The 16,562-nt window shown below is 52.0% G+C and overlaps 3 protein-coding genes across 4 annotated transcripts in view; 1 reads left to right on the top strand and 2 right to left on the bottom strand.

Annotated features, from left to right (window-relative positions):
• Nucleotides 1–2,316, bottom strand: part of DUOX1 (dual oxidase 1) — a 32,279-nt gene extending 29,963 nt beyond the window's left edge. The window contains exons 1-2 of one of the 2 annotated variants that reach the window (XM_044917878.1): nucleotides 2,230–2,316; nucleotides 1,035–1,123 (exon numbers count right to left, since the gene is read on the bottom strand). The gene's annotated coding sequence lies outside the window, so the exon portion shown is untranslated. Of the gene's footprint in view, nucleotides 1–155; nucleotides 224–1,034; nucleotides 1,124–2,229 lie in introns of those variants that run through there. The other variant, XM_044917880.1, reaches the window with a different exon arrangement.
• Nucleotides 2,317–2,418: 102 nt separating this feature from the next.
• On the top strand, nucleotides 2,419–11,902 carry DUOXA1 (dual oxidase maturation factor 1). Its single transcript, XM_021695330.1, has 9 exons — nucleotides 2,419–2,485; nucleotides 2,787–2,863; nucleotides 3,200–3,281; nucleotides 8,284–8,460; nucleotides 8,801–8,858; nucleotides 9,196–9,330; nucleotides 9,545–9,758; nucleotides 10,005–10,222; nucleotides 10,951–11,902. Exons 4-9 carry the CDS (start codon nucleotides 8,314–8,316, stop codon nucleotides 11,205–11,207), a joined length of 1,029 nt encoding a protein of 342 aa, XP_021551005.1. The 5' UTR covers nucleotides 2,419–2,485; nucleotides 2,787–2,863; nucleotides 3,200–3,281; nucleotides 8,284–8,313; the 3' UTR covers nucleotides 11,208–11,902.
• A 493-nt stretch (nucleotides 11,903–12,395) lies between these two features.
• Nucleotides 12,396–15,624, bottom strand: DUOXA2 (dual oxidase maturation factor 2). The gene is made up of 6 exons (XM_021695331.2): nucleotides 15,478–15,624; nucleotides 14,323–14,380; nucleotides 13,906–14,040; nucleotides 13,442–13,655; nucleotides 12,941–13,155; nucleotides 12,396–12,589 (listed from the first exon to the last, which is right to left on the bottom strand). The coding sequence occupies exons 1-6, from the start codon at nucleotides 15,622–15,624 to the stop codon at nucleotides 12,396–12,398; spliced, it is 963 nt and encodes a 320-aa protein (XP_021551006.1).
• Between the last annotated feature and the right edge of the window lie 938 nt (nucleotides 15,625–16,562).

The raw sequence follows: 16,562 nt of genomic DNA, 5'->3' as shown, positions 1-16,562 counted from the left end.
AGGAGCAGAGAGCAGGAGACACACTGTCTCCCAAGAATCTTTCATTCATTCAACAAACACTTGACAAGCACCCACTATGTATCAGGCACTGACCTAGGAACTGGAGATTAAGTGATGAACAAAGCAGACAGAAATCTCTGACTTCCTGGACTTACCTTCTTAGATTAACTGAAAAACCTTGCTTTGGTCCAGCTTTCCAAAGTGTATGTTCCTTGGACAGAGCCTTGCTTGGGGGCCAGGACACTGAGCTGCTGCTAGTCCACGAGTGTGGTCTTAGGCAGGTCACTTATCTGATCTGGACCTTGGTTACCTCTTCCAGCGATGGGAGTAAACATGCCTGAACTGTCTATCTCCTAGCATGGTTGCCGGAATCAAACATCAAACCTGCGAATGAGGTTGAATTCAAACAAGAAAGGTGACAGGTGTTATGTAAATGTGATGTAGAGAGAGCGTGGCTGGAGCATGGCTCCTCTCAGTGGAATCAAAGAATGCAGCGCCAGGCACTCCTATGCTTGGTCCCAACTTTCTGCTCTCTCTCCCCAGGCTAACAAATCACCCAGGGACAACAGGGAAACAGAGGCAGCAGGGGACTCAGGCTGGGACTCCTGACCAGCACAGGGAGTGCCTCAGGCCAGTAAAGATTTTCTAAAGGCAGCATAGAAACTGGGGGGTGGGGGTGGGGGTGAGGCTGGGGAACTATCTAGTGGAGGAAAGTGGGAACTCAGAGAAAGCCTTATCTCAAACCAAACCCTCAGGACTCCTGAACAGGTTGTCTAGTCCCAGAGGAGGAGCCCCAGAGGGTGATCTCATCCCAACTTGCTATCTCCCATTAAACAAGTGAAAAACCTTAGGCCCCGTCATAACTCAAAAGCTCAGCCACTCTATCCACTCCATCCCAGAGACTGTCCAGATGGTGACCTTTGATAGTGTGTGAAGAGCAGGGTCCTGAATGGTTGAAGCCATAAGGATGGATGTGCTGAAGTGGCCACAGTGGTCCTTCCCTGATCTAGGATGCCCTGCCCCTTCCCCCTTACCACTGTGTCTTCAGGATCCTGGGCCCCAGAGACCACTCAGCCCACAAAAAGCATGTAGTGAGCTTTCAGGCCAGGCTGTGCAGATAAACCTGAAGAGGAATTGGGTATGCTTAATAACCACTCCTTTCGGGTGGGTAGCCACAGTGATTTATACAACATTGGTTCAGTAACTTTCTAACAGCCTTGAGTGGAAGGCATAACCTTTTTTTTTTATTCTTACGTTAATCCCCATATATTACATCATTAGTTTTAGATGAAGTGTTCCATGATTCATTGTTTGTGCATAACACCCAGTGCTCCATGTAGAATGTGCCCTCCTCAATACCCACCACCAGGCTAACCCATCCTCCCACCCCCCTCCCCTCTAGAACCCTCAGTTTGTTTTTCAGAGTCCATCGTCTCTCATGGTTCGTCTCCCCCTCCAATTTCCCCCGCTTCATTCTTCCCCTCCCGCTACCTTCTTCTTCTTCTTCTTTTTTTCTTAACATATATTGCATTGTTTGTTTCAGAGGTACAGATCTGAGATTCAACAGTCTTGCACAATTCACAGCGCTTACCAGAGCACATACCCTCCCCAGTGTCTATCACCCAGTCACCCCATCCCTCCCACCCCACCCCCCACTCCAGCAACCCTGTTTGTTGGAAGGCATAACCTTATGACAGGGCAGTGAAGCCCCAGGCAGTGGCAGAACCAGGGAGAGAACACAGGCCTACCTTGTTCTTGTCCCACATGGCTACTTTTCCAGCCTGAAGTCCTACAGTGGTGACCCTGGGGTGGGGGACATATAAGCCAAGGCCATAGCGATTCCAACCTGATCCCAAGGGAAGGCTGAGGGGCAGCCTGGACTCTAAAAGCCCAAAGTTCCCTCCCGGGCATCATGTGCTTGTGTCAGGAAGAACTCCAGAGAGATCCTTTAGGATCCTTTAGGCCCAAGCAAACTAGGCCACCCAACACTCCCAGTTCTCCAAGAACCTAAAACTTTGGTGGTGGGGTGGGGGAGGAATAGGCCTGAACCGGCTCCATTTTAGGGTCAGGCTAATAACGGAGGCGCAGTGAGGCCAGGGCTAGAATTCCTCTTCCCTCAGAAAGCGTGGCCGAGCTGGGGCACACTCCGCCGAAGCCACGCGAGTGGAGCTCCCTCCCTCCCCCGGAGCGCCTAGGCCCGCGGGCCGGAGAAGCCCTTCTGGGTCTGACCTGTGGCCGTGGCGTCCCTCGACCCCGGAGTGCGGATTGCCTCCCTCCTGGCTCGCAGCGGGGCCGCGACGCCCGCTGCCGGTCGGCTTCCTCCGCGGCGGTGCGCGGGGCGGGCGGGGCCGGCGGTGAAGAAGAGACCGCACGGCCGGGTTCTAAGGCGAGGCGGGGCGGGGCGGGGCGGGGCGGAGTGGGGCGGGATAGCAGCCGGCGCGCCGGGGACCCGCCGAGGTGCTCCGAGGGGACCGGGACGCGCCAGGTGAGACGGCGCCGGCTCGCAGGGCGCAGGCTGGGGATCTGTCCCGTCGCTGGCGAGGGCTCGGCTAGTGCGGCCACTTGGACAGCAAAAAGGGCAAGTCTGCCGGGACTGGGGTGTGGGCGGGAGGCCAAGCGGGTGCGGGGGGACCGGGGAGGCGCTCCCCCAAACTCTCCACACCTTCGGAGCTGGGCTCCAAGACCAAGAGGACCGGTCAATGCCGGCAGACCAGGCCAGGCGTCCAAGCAAGGCCCTCGTCCTAAGACCCTGAAAGAGTCTGTGGCAACCACTCCTCCCCCCGCAGGGTTCCTCGTGAGCTCTCGGGGTCTCCGGCGCTCGAGCCCCGCCCGCGCCCCGCCGGTCCCCGGACTGCATCGCTAGGTTTGTGCCGGAGCCGCCCGGGGTTCTGGGCAGGGGGCAGGAGGAGGAGGAGCCGGAGGGATGGCTGCGGAGGGGACAGCTCTTGCGCGCCGTCCCTCCTGTGTCCCAGGCCGAGGACCGGAGGCAGCGCCTCAGAGCCTCGGGTGCGGTCTGAGAAGGTTGAGAGCGACTTGCAGCGGTGGGCGGGGAAGCACCCCGGACCCGGTTTGTCCGGTCGAAGCCTGGTCCTTCAGTGCATTAGAAGAGTGGGACGGGAAGCGGGCTCCGCCAAGAGAAAGGGAGTGAGCTTTCGGTGACAACGTCTGGACCCGGTTCCCGCCCTAATCCCACCCCCAGGAGCGCTGCTTGTGAGGTTCCACAAGGACGAGGCGAGCGGCGGCTCAGGCTGCCACGCACGCATCGTTTGCGAGACGCGAAGGTAGGAAATGGTGGTCCGGGTGTGAGTGGCGGGGATGAGGCTGCTGGGGTCGGTGCGGTCTGGGAGGGTTTTGAAGGGGACGTCGGAGTGCCGCCACCGCCCCGCGGGTTCCCGCGTCCACCCAGAGCAAGTTCAGATCAAGTGGGAGTTCCTCAAAGAGAGCTTGATAAGAAATTAAGAGGAGGCCATCCATCAATGCCACTAGGTTTACAGACATGGACTCCTTATCTCGGCTTACCTGGAGCCTAGATGTTTGACTTGCATGATTCAGCACCCACCCACCCCCCCACCCCGGGCTCCTTACTCACCTCAACCCTTACTGGGGATTCCTGCCTCAACCCACTCCTCAGATCTTCTATTTCAACACTTAATTCTTTCCTTGGTGCAACAACACACATACACATGTCCACATGCCTTCTTGATGAGAAGAGGCTGGGACAGGAGTGCCTGACAGGGTCCCTGTAGCCAGCCAGAGCTGTAAACTTTGAATGGGATCAACCCCAACCAAAGAAACAAAATATTACATTCTAGTAGCTGTGTATCATCAATCAGAGCTCGTGGCAACTCCAGCCGTGTCACCCATTCCCCCCTTTGTAGAGAATTAGGAGTCTTTCTGGGTTCCAGAAGATGGGGGAGGTGGGCAGAGGGAGGCTACAAGAGGGGCCACAGAGCACTAAGAAAGCACGTGACAACTTTGCTGAAGACCCTGTACTAGGCTGAATTTTCTTAAAGACACGTAACTTTATTTCTTGCCCACCCCTCATACACACATAGGAACCCCACTTCAACCTGAGATAGGTAAGGGTTAGGTAACTGTGTCTGAAACACAACTGAGCATTAGAAATGCTTCAGTATTTTAAGGGAGTTCAGAAAGGGAAAAGAGTGGCCCTCCCTTCTCCAGGACAGGGAGAAAGCGTGGGGATTGACCCAGCCCATTGAGAAAGCACCTCAGTTTTGTCACCGGGGCCTCTGATTGAGGGTTTATGTATCTAGTTCTTTATGTTACTGAGAGCTACTTTCTTTTTGTGTCCTATTTCTGTTTACGTGAAACTGTGGGTGTATGTCTGACTGTATCTTGGCTTATTTATATCCATGTCCATTGTGTATATCTGTCAGTCGTGGTGGTGAGCTAAGGGAGAAGTGAGTGAAGACTGACAAGAGATTTTTCTCAGATTGGAAGAAATTCTACTGTCAGAGCCTCCTTGGCAAGCCAAGGAGGAAGATGTTCCAGAGGGAAACTACAAGCTTTGTAGGAAAAGCAGGATGGCTGGGCATGAGGACTTTCATTTCAGTCCCACCACTTCATGCAGGAGGCCTGTTACCTTAATAATTAAAACTAATTTGGGATCAGCGTCATCCAAAATTAACTTTAGATTAGGCGATGTAGATTAAGGAAAACCTAATTCATTAAGTTAAGCAAGAAGAAATTTAAAAAGGTGAATTTTATTCACCAACTATCTTTTTTCTTTAGTCATCTTTAATAAGTATTCTGGAGAATTGGAAATAAGTTAACATTGTTCTTTTGTACTTACAGAGCCTTTTGTTAGTGTTTCTTTGAAGCACCATGTTAATAGAGATGAGCCATTCTTGTAAAATATTTTATAACCTCCCATTAAAATATATGTAGGAATAATGCTAGCATCTAACGCTAACCCAAATACATTACACTATTATTTGCTTATATTGCAAATATTTGTTTTTGAAATTTCAGCATATAATATGTATTCATAGGATCAGTAAACTTGCTTTATCTTCCTACCTTATTACCCAAGATATTCTACATTTTATAGCCTTTTCTAAAAAATATAGCCTTCCATCACAATTGTAATGGCTTCAGTCTAGATGTCATTGATAAAAAATTATTAGGCCAATAAATAAAATAAATATCATATCACATATTATAAAAGATAACTTAATCCACACGTTCTTAGTTATTTATCTTTAGCTAGAGTTGAAATATATGTTTCAGATTCAATTAAACATGAACATTCATGCTTTGGATTCTAAATATTGGAAGAGGCTCTGTGAAAATTTTGTGAAAGCACTAAAAATGGGCAGGGTTGGTCAAATCCCTTCCTGCCCAATCCTTAGCCCTATATTCGTGACACTCAATTAATGTTGAATGAGAGTTTAATACTGTCTAGAGCACAGAGGGAGCATAGCTCCCTCTTGTGTGTGAAAAAGAAGATGCTACCAGCAGGGAGAGGAACTCATTCATATATTCGCTCATTCAACCCATAGACTTATTAGTATATGCTACAAGCAGGGGATGCAAAGATGGAGATTAGAAGCTAATGGGGAGATTGATGTTCAAATAATTATAATACAGTGTAATTATTGTGATCGTGGAGGTATATTCAAAATGCAATCAGAATATTAGAGGTGGGAACATCCACACTGGCCCAATGGTTTCAGAGGAAACTTCACAGAGGGGGTAATATGAGCTGAGACTTGAAGGGTGAAAAGGTCTTTGCTAAGGGGTAAGAGCATGCCAGGCAGAGGAAATAGCATCTACAGAGGCATGAAGACTTGAAAGAGCATGTCAGATTCAGGGAGAGGCCAATAGTTGAGTATGGCTAGAGGTTAGGCTAGGCCAAAGATAGAGATGCAATGGTAGGTGAGATCAGATAACAGGATTTTGTATGTGATTGTGAGGTTAGACTTTACCTAGAGCAAAGAAGTAAAATGATTATATTTGCTTGTTAGAAAAAAAAAATGTTCTGCCACCAGGCAAGATAGAATGAGGCTGAACTAGGGCAGTAGGGAAGGAAATGCATGGATGGCTTCAAGAAATGTTTAGGAGGTCAGATGGTCTAGCTTTCTGATTTATTTTATTGGTACAGTGGTGATGCCACCAAAGAGACAAAGAAAACAGAATAAAAAGCAGAGCAGAGAGAGTGAATTCAGTGTGGGACCTGTTAAATCCGAGGCATCCATGTGAAAGCCAAGTGAAAATGTCAACAGGGTAATTGGACCTTTTGTGTTTGGAGCCCAGGTAAGAGGTCTACCTGGAGATATAGATTTGAGATGCAACAGCCATGGAAATAGATGAGTTTACCTAGGGAATCATGAAGAGTGCTAGAAGAAAAAAGCCTAGACAGGCTCCTGGGAAACAGAAATATGTCAGAAGGAGGAAGGACTAGCAAAGGAGCCACAAAATGAATGGCCAAAGGCAGCAGACCCAGGAGAGCATAGTGTCATGGAGACCCAAGGAGGACAAGAAAGAGGGAAACTTCCACAATGCCAAATACCACAGGGAGGTCAAGAAGGATAAGAAATGAAAACTTCCCTTTGGATTTAGCATGTGGTAACCTAATGGAGAAGTCGGAGACTTCTCAGAGACAGAAGCCAGATTGCAATGGGTTGGGGAGATAAAACAGTGAAAACACCAACATAGTCTATTCTTCCAGAAAGCCTGGCTGTGAAAAGGGGAGAGTGGGATAAGACAGTAGCTGGAAAGAACTAAGAAGTTCAAGGGACAGAGTCCCTTCTCTTTGTGTGCCTAAGATGGGAGAAATTTACACAGCCAGCAGAGAAAGAGAAGCTGAAAAGTTGTAAAGAGAAAGGGGATGACTAATGAGAAAGGTGGTAGTGAAGGCAGGCAGGATTGGAGTGAGAGCCTAGGAGGAAAAGAGATACCTGTTCCTCTGGAATGGAAGAATTGAGGAGTTAAGAAAAAAAGCAAAACTCCACATGAAAACTGAGACTCAGAGGTTATGTGACTTGTCCAAAAGATGGGATTAAAAGTTCAAACTGTCTGTCTGACACTATGCTACCCCCAGAGACAGCATAGGAGGTGGCCCGGCCTAGGAGGAGAGTGGAAGGCTGGGACCCTTCCACAAGGTATTATAGAAGAATCACAGAATTTAGAACTAGAGGGGACGTGGAGATCATCATATCCAATTGCAAATGAGGAAACCAAGGGCCAGGGATGTTGTCATTTGACTGCCCAATGTTTTAAAATTAGTGAAGAACTGGAACTGGACCCAGAACTGATTCTAGCCCAGGGTTCCCTCCAAGAAGGATTGGATAGAGAGAGAAATGGAGTAATAAAATGTCCCCTATTTCCCATCTATTGATGTCACTCTGTTTCAGGTATTATTCTTAGCACTTTACACACACAATCTTGTTTCACACTCACAATGACCCTGCGAGGTAGATATTATCATTTCTATTTTGTAAAAAAACCAAGTCTCTGTAGGGGCCAAGTAACTTGCAAGAGGCAGAGGCAGAATTCAGACACAGAGCTGCACAACTCCAAACTTACTGTTTCACTGCATCGCTTAACAAGACACTACCAGGTCAGACTGTAAATAATGGAGCCTCCCAGGCAAACCAAGGCCCCAGTACAGATCACACACAGGGATATTGGTAGAGCTGGGTTCATTGACTGTAAGATGAAGTGAACTTGATTTTGTTTATTCTAGAGTTGCCAGAGTAGGAGCCAGGGTGCTTGAGAAAGCTGGACAGACCAGTCCGAGGAGTGCCAGAACTGGGAATCAGCCCTCTGATAATGTAGTTGGATTAGATACTTAGCAGAGCTATCTGGCTTTTGTTCCTTTGGGGACTGAGAAGGAAAGCCACTTGTTGTAATCTGTACCATCTTTCACCCTTATGCCTTCACTTGATAGTAAACATAGATCTTTTTATGTCCTGTGATCTGTCTGATTGTGCTGGAGGTCTGAGAAAGATAAAAGAGAATTATATTTCCTAAGACAGTCCCAGAGGAAGCAGAGAAGACTCGAGGGTGGTTGTGGCCCTGATTTAGGGGACCTACGGGTTAGGAAAGGAGCATGGGGCAACAGAGACTGATTGCCAAGACCCCCGTTCCCTCACAGTCAAAACGTAGGGAAATGAATGGCAGAGGGGCAGCCAAATGGCAGGAGCGGTATCATCTGGTGAGCTCCAGAGATGAGGGACGCGGTCTGGTTTATGCTCTGCTGTATCTTCAGCACCAAGAACAGTGCTTGGCACCTAGACATACACATCTATTGTCCTACAGCATACGCCTCCCCTGCACAACCCCAGCAAAATGGCTACTTTGGGACACACATTCCCCTTCTATGTGGGCCACAAGTCGATCTTCCCAATGGACACCACCTTGGCCGTCGTCATTACCATCTTTGTGACCGCACTGATCACCTTCATCATCATCCTGCCTGGCATTCGGGGCAAGATGGTGAGAAACAAGCCCAACCCTGGAGACCCCAGCCCCAGAGAGATCTTGGCCTCAAGGTGAGGGGGCCAGACTCTCTGGCTACAACCAGACTCAGGAAAGAGACTCCAGTCCTGAGAAAGTGTCACCCACCGCCACCCCCAGGAGGGAGTTCCCTACTCATTGATTCAATGGATAATAATTGAGCACCTATTACATGCCAGGCACTTTGATCACAACTGACCAAGTGACCTCAGTTTTAGAACATCCCCCTACCACCACCACACACACACAAGTCTGGAAAGAGGAAGGGTGGATTTGGAAGGAGGGTGTTCCTTCTAAACCCACCCACCCTGTGACTCAGAGGCTGTTCTGGCTGTTGCGGGTGGTGACCAGCTTATTCATTGGGGCTGTGATCCTGGGTGAGTATAATCCTGGTCAACTGCCTCTGTCCCATCTAGTTCCCTCAGCAGTCAGCCTGTCCTCTCCTTGTTTCCTCATGGCATCTTCTGCTTCAGGGGAGGGAGGGGGGGTGGCATAAGCAGACTGTCACCAAAGGAAATCTTGGATTCTGACCCCTTTATTCATCTTGGGCAAATATACTGTTGACAAACTAACCATGAGCCAGACCCTGAGCTAGTCAACGGATATACAGTTAAGAGCAAAACAGACCCAGACCCCTTGTAGCTCTCCTTCTGACTCTAACCCAGGAATGCCTGGACCTTCCTGAGTTCCCATATGTCCAACTCCCCACCCCAGCTGTGAATTTCAGTTCTGAGTGGTTCGTGGGCCAGGTCAGCACCAACATATCATACAAAGCCTTCAGTTCCGAATGGATCAGCGCTGATGTGGGGCTGCAGGTTGGTCTGGGAGGACTCAACATTACACTCAAAGGTGAGGGATGGCTCTTACCTGTGAGGGAGGAGAAGATTCTGCTGTGTCTTTGGGATCTAATTTGGATCTACAGGATGGGGGGATGGTAGGAAGGGAAATTTCCAGAGACTGAGACCAGCTCCTGTCCCTCTGCCCAATGTGATGAGCCCCTACCCAGGCAAATGCCCACTCTGGTCCTTGGGTTCCTGCTGAGCACAACTGCCCTATTCCCCAGGGACCCCAGTGCAACAGCTGAATGAGACCATCAATTATAATGAGGAGTTCACCTGGCGCCTAGGCAAGAACTATGCTAAGGAGTATACAAAGGCACTGGAGAAGGGGCTGCCAGACCCCGTGCTCTACCTGGCTGAGAAATTCACCCCGAACAGTCCATGTGGTCTGCATGGCCAGTACCGCCTGGCAGGACACTACACTTCAGCCATGCTCTGGTGAGGGTGGGATGGAAGCCCTGCTGGCCTAGACCCAGGAATGGAGTTTCTACCCATCTTCCTCCACTTATGTGGAAATCCCTGGTGGGACAGGGTGGCACCAGCCCCATGGTGCTTGGCTGGGAAACCTATAGGCAGAAATCCCTATCTCACATCTTTGGGATATTTTTGGGTCCCTGAGCCTCCACCTGGGCCCTTCCAAGTAGAGGTGTCCAGGCCAGCCTTCACTGGGTCCTGGCTCTCCAGGGTGGCATTCCTCTGCTGGCTGCTGGCCAATGTGATGCTGTCCATGCCCGTGCTGGTCTACGGTGGCCACATGCTGCTGGCCACAGGCATCTTCCAGCTGTTGGGACTGCTCTTCTTCTCCACGGCCACATCACTCACACCACCCTGTGCCCTGCACCTGGGTACTGCTACGCTGCACACTCACCATGGGCCTGCCTTCTGGATCACATTGACCACAGGTGAGGTGCAGCCCTGAAGACAGACACCAGAAGGCTTAGGGCCAGGGAAGGAGGGCCAGGGACCACCATATTAGTGGGGGTTGAGGATCTGCCTCTGGGGACCAGGATGCCTTTCCTCTCATTAAAACCCCATCCCTCTTACATTACTCATCTCTGGGTTTTATCTCCCCAGTTCCACCTGCCTCTCCTCCATAGATGCCTACTCCCCGTGTCTTCTGTCTCTGTCATTTCCCTCATCCCCTAACTCTCTCTTCACCCAGCTCTTTCCCAAATCTTCCAGTCTTATGTCCCTGCCCACTTCCCCCAAACACTCTTCTCTGTGTCACCCATTCCTTTGCTTTCCTTCTCTTTCCCTGCCTCACGTAGCCTTAAATTGTCCTGCAATTTCTTCTCTTCTCCTCTTCTCTCATGCCCTTTCTCATGCCTCCTCCTCTGTGTTCTGCCCTTCCCCCAGGGTTCTCTGTTTTCAGAGTTCTCTCTTTTTTTTTCTCTCTCTCTCTCTTCTGAGATGTAATGCAAAGAGCACTGGGCTTAGAGTCCCAAAACTCAGAACAACAGAGAGCCACACCAGCTGTATGACCCTAAGTCCGTCACTGCTCTGAGCCCAAGTTGCCCTGAAACAGGGATACCAGCGATTCTCTTTGAGTTGTTCTGATGCTCTTGGGAGAAGATGTCCTTGGGACAGCATTACTATCACCAAGGCGGGACACCTGTTGTCTCATTCCCAGGACTGCTTTGTATGCTGCTCGGCCTGGCCATGGCAGTGGCCCACAGGATGCAGCCCCAAAGGCTGAAGGCTTTCTTCAACCAGAGTACAGGGGAGGATCCTTCACTGGAGTGGAATCCTGAGGAAGGGGGACTCCTGAGCCCCAGATACCGGTCCACAGCTGAGAGTCCTGAGCCCCAGGACATTTTTCTGTCAGAGGCTTCTTCTGAGGCATGGTGTAAGGAGGAGCATCACAGAGAGTCTGACTGTGCCCTATAAGGTTCTTCTCCCTGGTGGACACCTGGACTTCCAATCTGGTTGCAGATCTCATTGGAGCCCCATAAACCTGCCAGAACTGACTGCAGGATGGGTTGAAACCATTCTGTCCCCAGCCCCAATCTGCAGGTGGAGTAGGAAAAAGAGCCTCTTTCTATTGATGTAAAAACAAAAACGAAAACAAAAAGCCCTAATATGCTAAACAGACATTGGGGCTGCCTATCAACCCCATCTCCATGTTAAGACCAAGCAGGTGCTGCCCATTTCTGCACAGCAACCCTGCCTTCCCTTGATGCTTGCCTCTTTGAGGGGCCATTTATTGAAACTCAGCTTCATCTATATTGTGTGTGTGGGCGGGGGAGGTTACTGTGTGATTCCCATGTAGTCCACCTCATCCCTCTGTACCTCTTATTTTCCTTTTTCCTGGGTCCCTTTTGTTCTTCTTTTACTTGTGTGATCTCTTGATACAATGAAAGCCCTGGGCAGCAGAAGAAACCAAACTTCTTGTCCCAGGTCTAATATTAAGTGTGCTACATTATCTTTAAGCTTAAGCTTCAGTTCTCAAATTTGCCAAATAAGATTGTAGGTCTTGCCAAGGACCTAAAAAAAAAAAATCCCAGGATTTACATTTTTATGCCTTGCTGACAACTACCTTGGCCCTTGGACACTACCTCTTAGTGAATAAACTGGAGTTAGTAAATGACCTCAGAAATGCCATTCCCTCCCACTCAGCTGAGCCAATGGGAGGTTGACCTGTCTGGTCACTGCTACCTGCCATCCGCCTGGGGCAGCTCAGGAAGATGCTGGCTCCGAAGGGTTCCCCTTTGGGCTCACTAGAGGGCGCCCCTCTCCCAGAGCCTTGTGGCAAGGCAGAGAGAATGTAGTAGGCTGCTTCCAACCCAGGGAAGTCGGCCGAGGACTCATATTCCCCAAGCCTGGAAAAGCCATTGAATGTAATAGAAACAAGTTTAAGAAAAAAAGAAAAAGAAAAAGGATTTATTTACAGCTCACCTCGGAAGACCCTTTTTCCCCGGGCGTGGGCGTGCGGCACGTCTGAGGCCGCCTGCTTTTCCCGGCGCCCGCGGCGCAGTGACCCTCCTGGAGCTAGCTCTCCTGGCCCGAGCCCAGCAGGTATTGCTACCCGGCCTGCAGGGGGCCGAGGCGGGGTAGGAGTCCGAGGTTGAATAACCCTCAAAGGTTAGTACTAGTCGTGAAGTCCAGGGCTCCGAACTGCTTATGCAGTGGGTTGCTCAGGATGAGAGGGAAGTTCCCTTTCTCCTGGCTACCATAGTCCTTGCCACTTCCGTCCAAGAAGGTGCGGAGAGCGCTGGGTCGAGAGTAGTGGAGACTCACCACCGCCACTCCGAGGAGGAGGCACAGGATGCCTGCGGCGGCGCGGACAGAAAGAAACAGGGTAGTCAGGGCTCCAGGCCAGAACCTGGCCTGCCCCCCTCCATCTCCTGGGGGCTACCCCTAGCATTTCCTCCCCCAACCCACACGGCAGAAAGACCTCTAATACGGATTACGTGATACATGAGTTCATGCGCTAACTGGGGCAAGCCACCGAACCCTTCAGAACCCCCTGGCCTCATCTGTAAAATGGGCATAACTGCCTGCTTCTAGGAACTATTAAGAGGAGCAAATTAGATAATATATGTGAACTCATTTTGCAAACGGGAAAAGCACACATCAGCTCCCACGCCCAGCCTCCCGGAATCCGCCCCCTTGGTCCTCACCAGTGGCCAGGGTGACCCAAAAGGCGGCGCCGTAGTGAGTGGTGAGCGTGGAGGAGCCGAGGCGGAGCGGGCAGAGCTGCACGCTGGAGACGGAGGCGAAGGCGAAGATGGAGAAGAGCGTGAAGGCGCCGGTGGTCAGGAGCGCCAGGCCTCCGTAGAGCGGGACCGGCATGGAGAGCAGCGCGTTGGAGAGGAGCCAGAAGCAGAACGCCACCCTGAGAAGGGGCCCCGCCGCACTGTGAGCTGGCTTCCCCCAGCCTCGCTTGCTCTGTGTCCCTACCCCAGAACGAAAGCCGGGGCTGGGACGGCGAAGGCGCAGGGGAACCCTCCAGCCGAGTAGCCGACTCCCAGGCTTTGCTGGGCCTCTCTGGGTTCTGACCGTCTGAGCGGTAATTCTCACTCCCCGCACCATAGGGCTGTAACTATACCTCACATCCTCTGGCTCACACGCCCCCGCCCCGACACTCCCTCACTCACAGGTGCCTTCCCTCCAGCGCTCACCACAGCGTGGCGGACGCGTAGTGTCCCGCCAGGCGGTACTGGCGGTAGAGCCCGCAGGGGCTGCTCGGGGTGAACTTCTCCGCCAAGTAGAGAACTGGATCGGGCAGCCCCTTCTCCAGTGCCTCCGAGTACTCCTCGGCATAGTTCTCACCCAGACGCCAGTTGAAGTGCTCGTTGTAGTCTATGGTCTCGTTCAACTGCTGCACCGGGGTCCCTGCGAAAGGAGGGCGGCCGGGGTAGTGGAGCTGCGCACAACCCGGGACACCGCAGCTAAGCTAGTGCGCGTAGGAAAGGGGAGGTGTGAGAGACATGGGTTTGGCAGCGGTTGCGGAAAACACGGATCCGTGAGGAATAAAAACTCTTCGAGCCCGTGGGGTCTGAGATTTCCTCCAGCTGCCCCTGCCACACTCCCCCAGCCATGGGGTCTGCCAATCCAGAAGTTCACTTTGCCCCAGCCCCCTCACCTGTGAGTGTAATATTAATTCCCTCCAGGCCGATGTGGAGACCAACGTGAGCGCTGACCCTTGCTGCACTGAAGGCCTTGTAGGATGTGTTGGTGTTCATCCCACCCACTGACCATTGTGCGCTAAAGTGCACGGCTGTGGGGAGAAACACAGTGTCGGGGGAGGGTTAGGGAGAGCATTGGGGAGATGCAATGAGGAGAGTGGTGATGGCAGGTAGGACACTGTGAAGAGAGATGGAGGGTCTAGGGGTCCAAGGTGGTATACATGGTAAGGGTGGAAGAGTGGGCACTAGAAAGAGCTGAGGAATGCAAAGAAGGAGCAGGAAACAACCCCCAAATCTCCATTTTCCCAGGTGCCCTCTGCCCACCTCCATCCTCACCCCAGGTCCTCTCCCCATCTGCTGCACCACACACTCACCCACAATTTCCGCGCCTATGAACAGACTGAGAAGAACTCTCACCAGCCAGAACCAGCGCTGCAGGAACAAGCACCTGGGTCAGGTCTGGTAACTGCCCAACTAGAGTCCCCAAGACCTCCCTTGACCCCATGCCACCTAGGTCTTTAGTGTCCCTGCAGCTGTCCCCTCTTGCCCCACACCCTTTTCCGAGTTACATTCCTGAGGTTTTAAAGCCAAAGTCTGTCTTGCTTTTTGTGCAAGTCCCTCTGAGCCACTGACATTTCTGATGTTTTCTAGCCATGCACTTCTGCCTCCCTAGCCCCATTTCCCAGTCCACCCTGCAACCTGGCTCCCTGCCTGGTGTTGTCATATCACCTTCACTCCCCCAGCTATCTGGCTCCTGGTCCTGGTCTTGCCAGCTACTCGAGTCACTACTATGATGAGGCTCAGTGAGTCCAGAAGTGCCAGGCAGGCTGGGGTCACCTCCCCCAGGAGAGGGCAGCCCCAGGGTCCTGTCGCAGAGGAGGTGGGAAAGCAGCCTCTCAGATATTCTTAGGTGCACCAGTTTCCCAAGGAAACCGACACAGATCAAGACTCAGGGAGGCTAGGTACTCCTAGACTGGAAGAACAACTTAGGTTCTGGGAGAAGGGGGGGGGTTGGTCCAAGGACAAGTACCCAGTCTGTTACAACTTCGAATCATTTGTGGAAGTCCCCGAGTCCTTAGGATGGGAGCACCCATACACATGCATCTCAACCCAGCACACCAGTGACACACAGCAGTCTCAGCTCTTGGTCCCCTGGTCATTACCTGAAGGCTGAGATTGGAGTGCAGCCACAGTCTGAGGAGAGGAGGGAGACTCTAGCAGCATGCGAAGACTAGAATTAGCCCCAGGATTACTGGACCGGGCACCCACTCTCCGCAGCAGCCTCCTGGATGATCCAGGTGGGGTCAGTCTCTAGAATGTCTTATACAGGGTCTCCATCTCTCCCAGTCCTTGGGCAGGGAGGGATGCCGGCTGCGCCCAGACTTCTGGGTCTGCTCCACCTATGCTCCTCTGGTTCAACGTTTCATCTGACTATTCATGGAAGCCCTTGTTACAGTATTACCTGTCCTAGGTCTTCCAGAGACAAGCTGCCCATGACCCTCAAGCCCTAGCATCTAGCACCCCCTTACCGAGTGACCACGAATCCCAGGCAAGATGAGCAGGAAGCTGGCGGCCAAGGCCAAGAACACCAGAATGACGATGAGCAACGGGACGCTGAAGCCGGGGGCATGCCGGGGCTGGGGGTAGAAAGGCAGCTCACCATTCCACAGAGTCATGCTGCAACGGGCCAAGCTTGGTCCGCTGGAGAGGAAAAAGTGCGAACCTGGCAACTGAACCCAGGTCCCACTTCTCTTTACCCGGTCCCCTGCGTTCTTGGACAGGATTTAATGGGCTGGTCAAGTCTGAGTTGCTCAACTCGCCCGTAAGAAGCCTAGTGGCTGGCTGCCTTCAAGTGCTCTAGGTTGGCCCAGGCAGGGTTGGGTAGGTGGGAGAGAGGAATTATTTCTCACTGGCTATAGCCAGTTACTTTCGCGGCTCTGTTTGGAAGTGGTGCAGGACCTGGAGCCCTTTTATAGCAGCCTGGGTAGGTCGCTGGGTGGATGTCAGGGCTTGGCAGCTGGATGCGGTTGGAAAGAGATCTTGCAAATAAGAGGCGAGGCTACTATGCAAATGAGGGAAGCCCAGCCTCCACAGTAAGAGGGCTAGCCTCCCGCCCAGATGCGACACTTGGCACTGGTCTGACCTCAGCGGACACCAGGGCAGCTGGCCTTAGAGGATCCAGAGAAAAGGGTGAGAGTGCTGCTGGGGAGGATCTTCAGAGCTCGGAGGGGCTGGGAGGGTGGGAGTGGTGCTGTGTTGGGAAGATGGAGCCTGGGAGGAGGGCAGAGAAGCAAAGATTCCAAGAGGAAAGACTTCTGACCCCAGACAGGGGCCCTAAACCAGAGGTTGGAGGGAGTTTGGGGCCTGATTGTTCCATCCCTCCTGTCCATGCACAGGCATTCACAGTAGAGTAGGAGGGGCTGCAGGTCCGGGTTCCCAGCTCACTAACTGCTTTCCCTTCCCTGCCTCCTCTAGGAGAAGCAGTTACTGAGGGCTTGGGGATGGAGATAGGAGGTTGGGAGTTGGGGGGGGGGGTGCTGCCTTGGACTGATAAACCACAGAAGATTAGTGCGGCCGCAGGTGGAGGGGTTCTTTGGCCAGTGTTAGTTCTTCC

This window comes from Neomonachus schauinslandi, chromosome 9 (assembly GCF_002201575.2).
Source record: "Neomonachus schauinslandi chromosome 9, ASM220157v2, whole genome shotgun sequence".
In the NCBI taxonomy this organism is placed as follows: domain Eukaryota; kingdom Metazoa; phylum Chordata; class Mammalia; order Carnivora; family Phocidae; genus Neomonachus; species Neomonachus schauinslandi.
The sequence above is the reverse complement of the archived record's forward strand: the minus strand, read 5'-3'. Positions and strand labels throughout refer to the sequence as shown.

What these genes read in the sequence shown, in the direction of transcription:
- DUOXA1 (XM_021695330.1), top strand. Translation starts at nt 8,314, where the DNA reads ATGGCTACTTTGGGACACACATTCCCCTTCTATGTGGGCCACAAGTCG. An exon ending in CTGGCATTCGGGGCAAGATG is followed by an intron (nt 8,461 to 8,800) that starts GTGAGAAACAAG and finishes CCTGTGACTCAG; the next exon opens with AGGCTGTTCTGGCTGTTGCG. An exon ending in TACACTTCAGCCATGCTCTG is followed by an intron (nt 9,759 to 10,004) that starts GTGAGGGTGGGA and finishes CTGGCTCTCCAG; the next exon opens with GGTGGCATTCCTCTGCTGGC.
- DUOXA2 (XM_021695331.2), bottom strand. Translation starts at nt 15,624, where the DNA reads ATGACTCTGTGGAATGGTGAGCTGCCTTTCTACCCCCAGCCCCGGCAT. An exon ending in CATAGGCGCGGAAATTGTGG is followed by an intron (nt 14,041 to 14,322) that starts GTGAGTGTGTGG and finishes TTCTCCCCACAG; the next exon opens with CCGTGCACTTTAGCGCACAA. An exon ending in TTGGGTCACCCTGGCCACTG is followed by an intron (nt 12,590 to 12,940) that starts GTGAGGACCAAG and finishes GCGCCGCCGCAG; the next exon opens with GCATCCTGTGCCTCCTCCTC.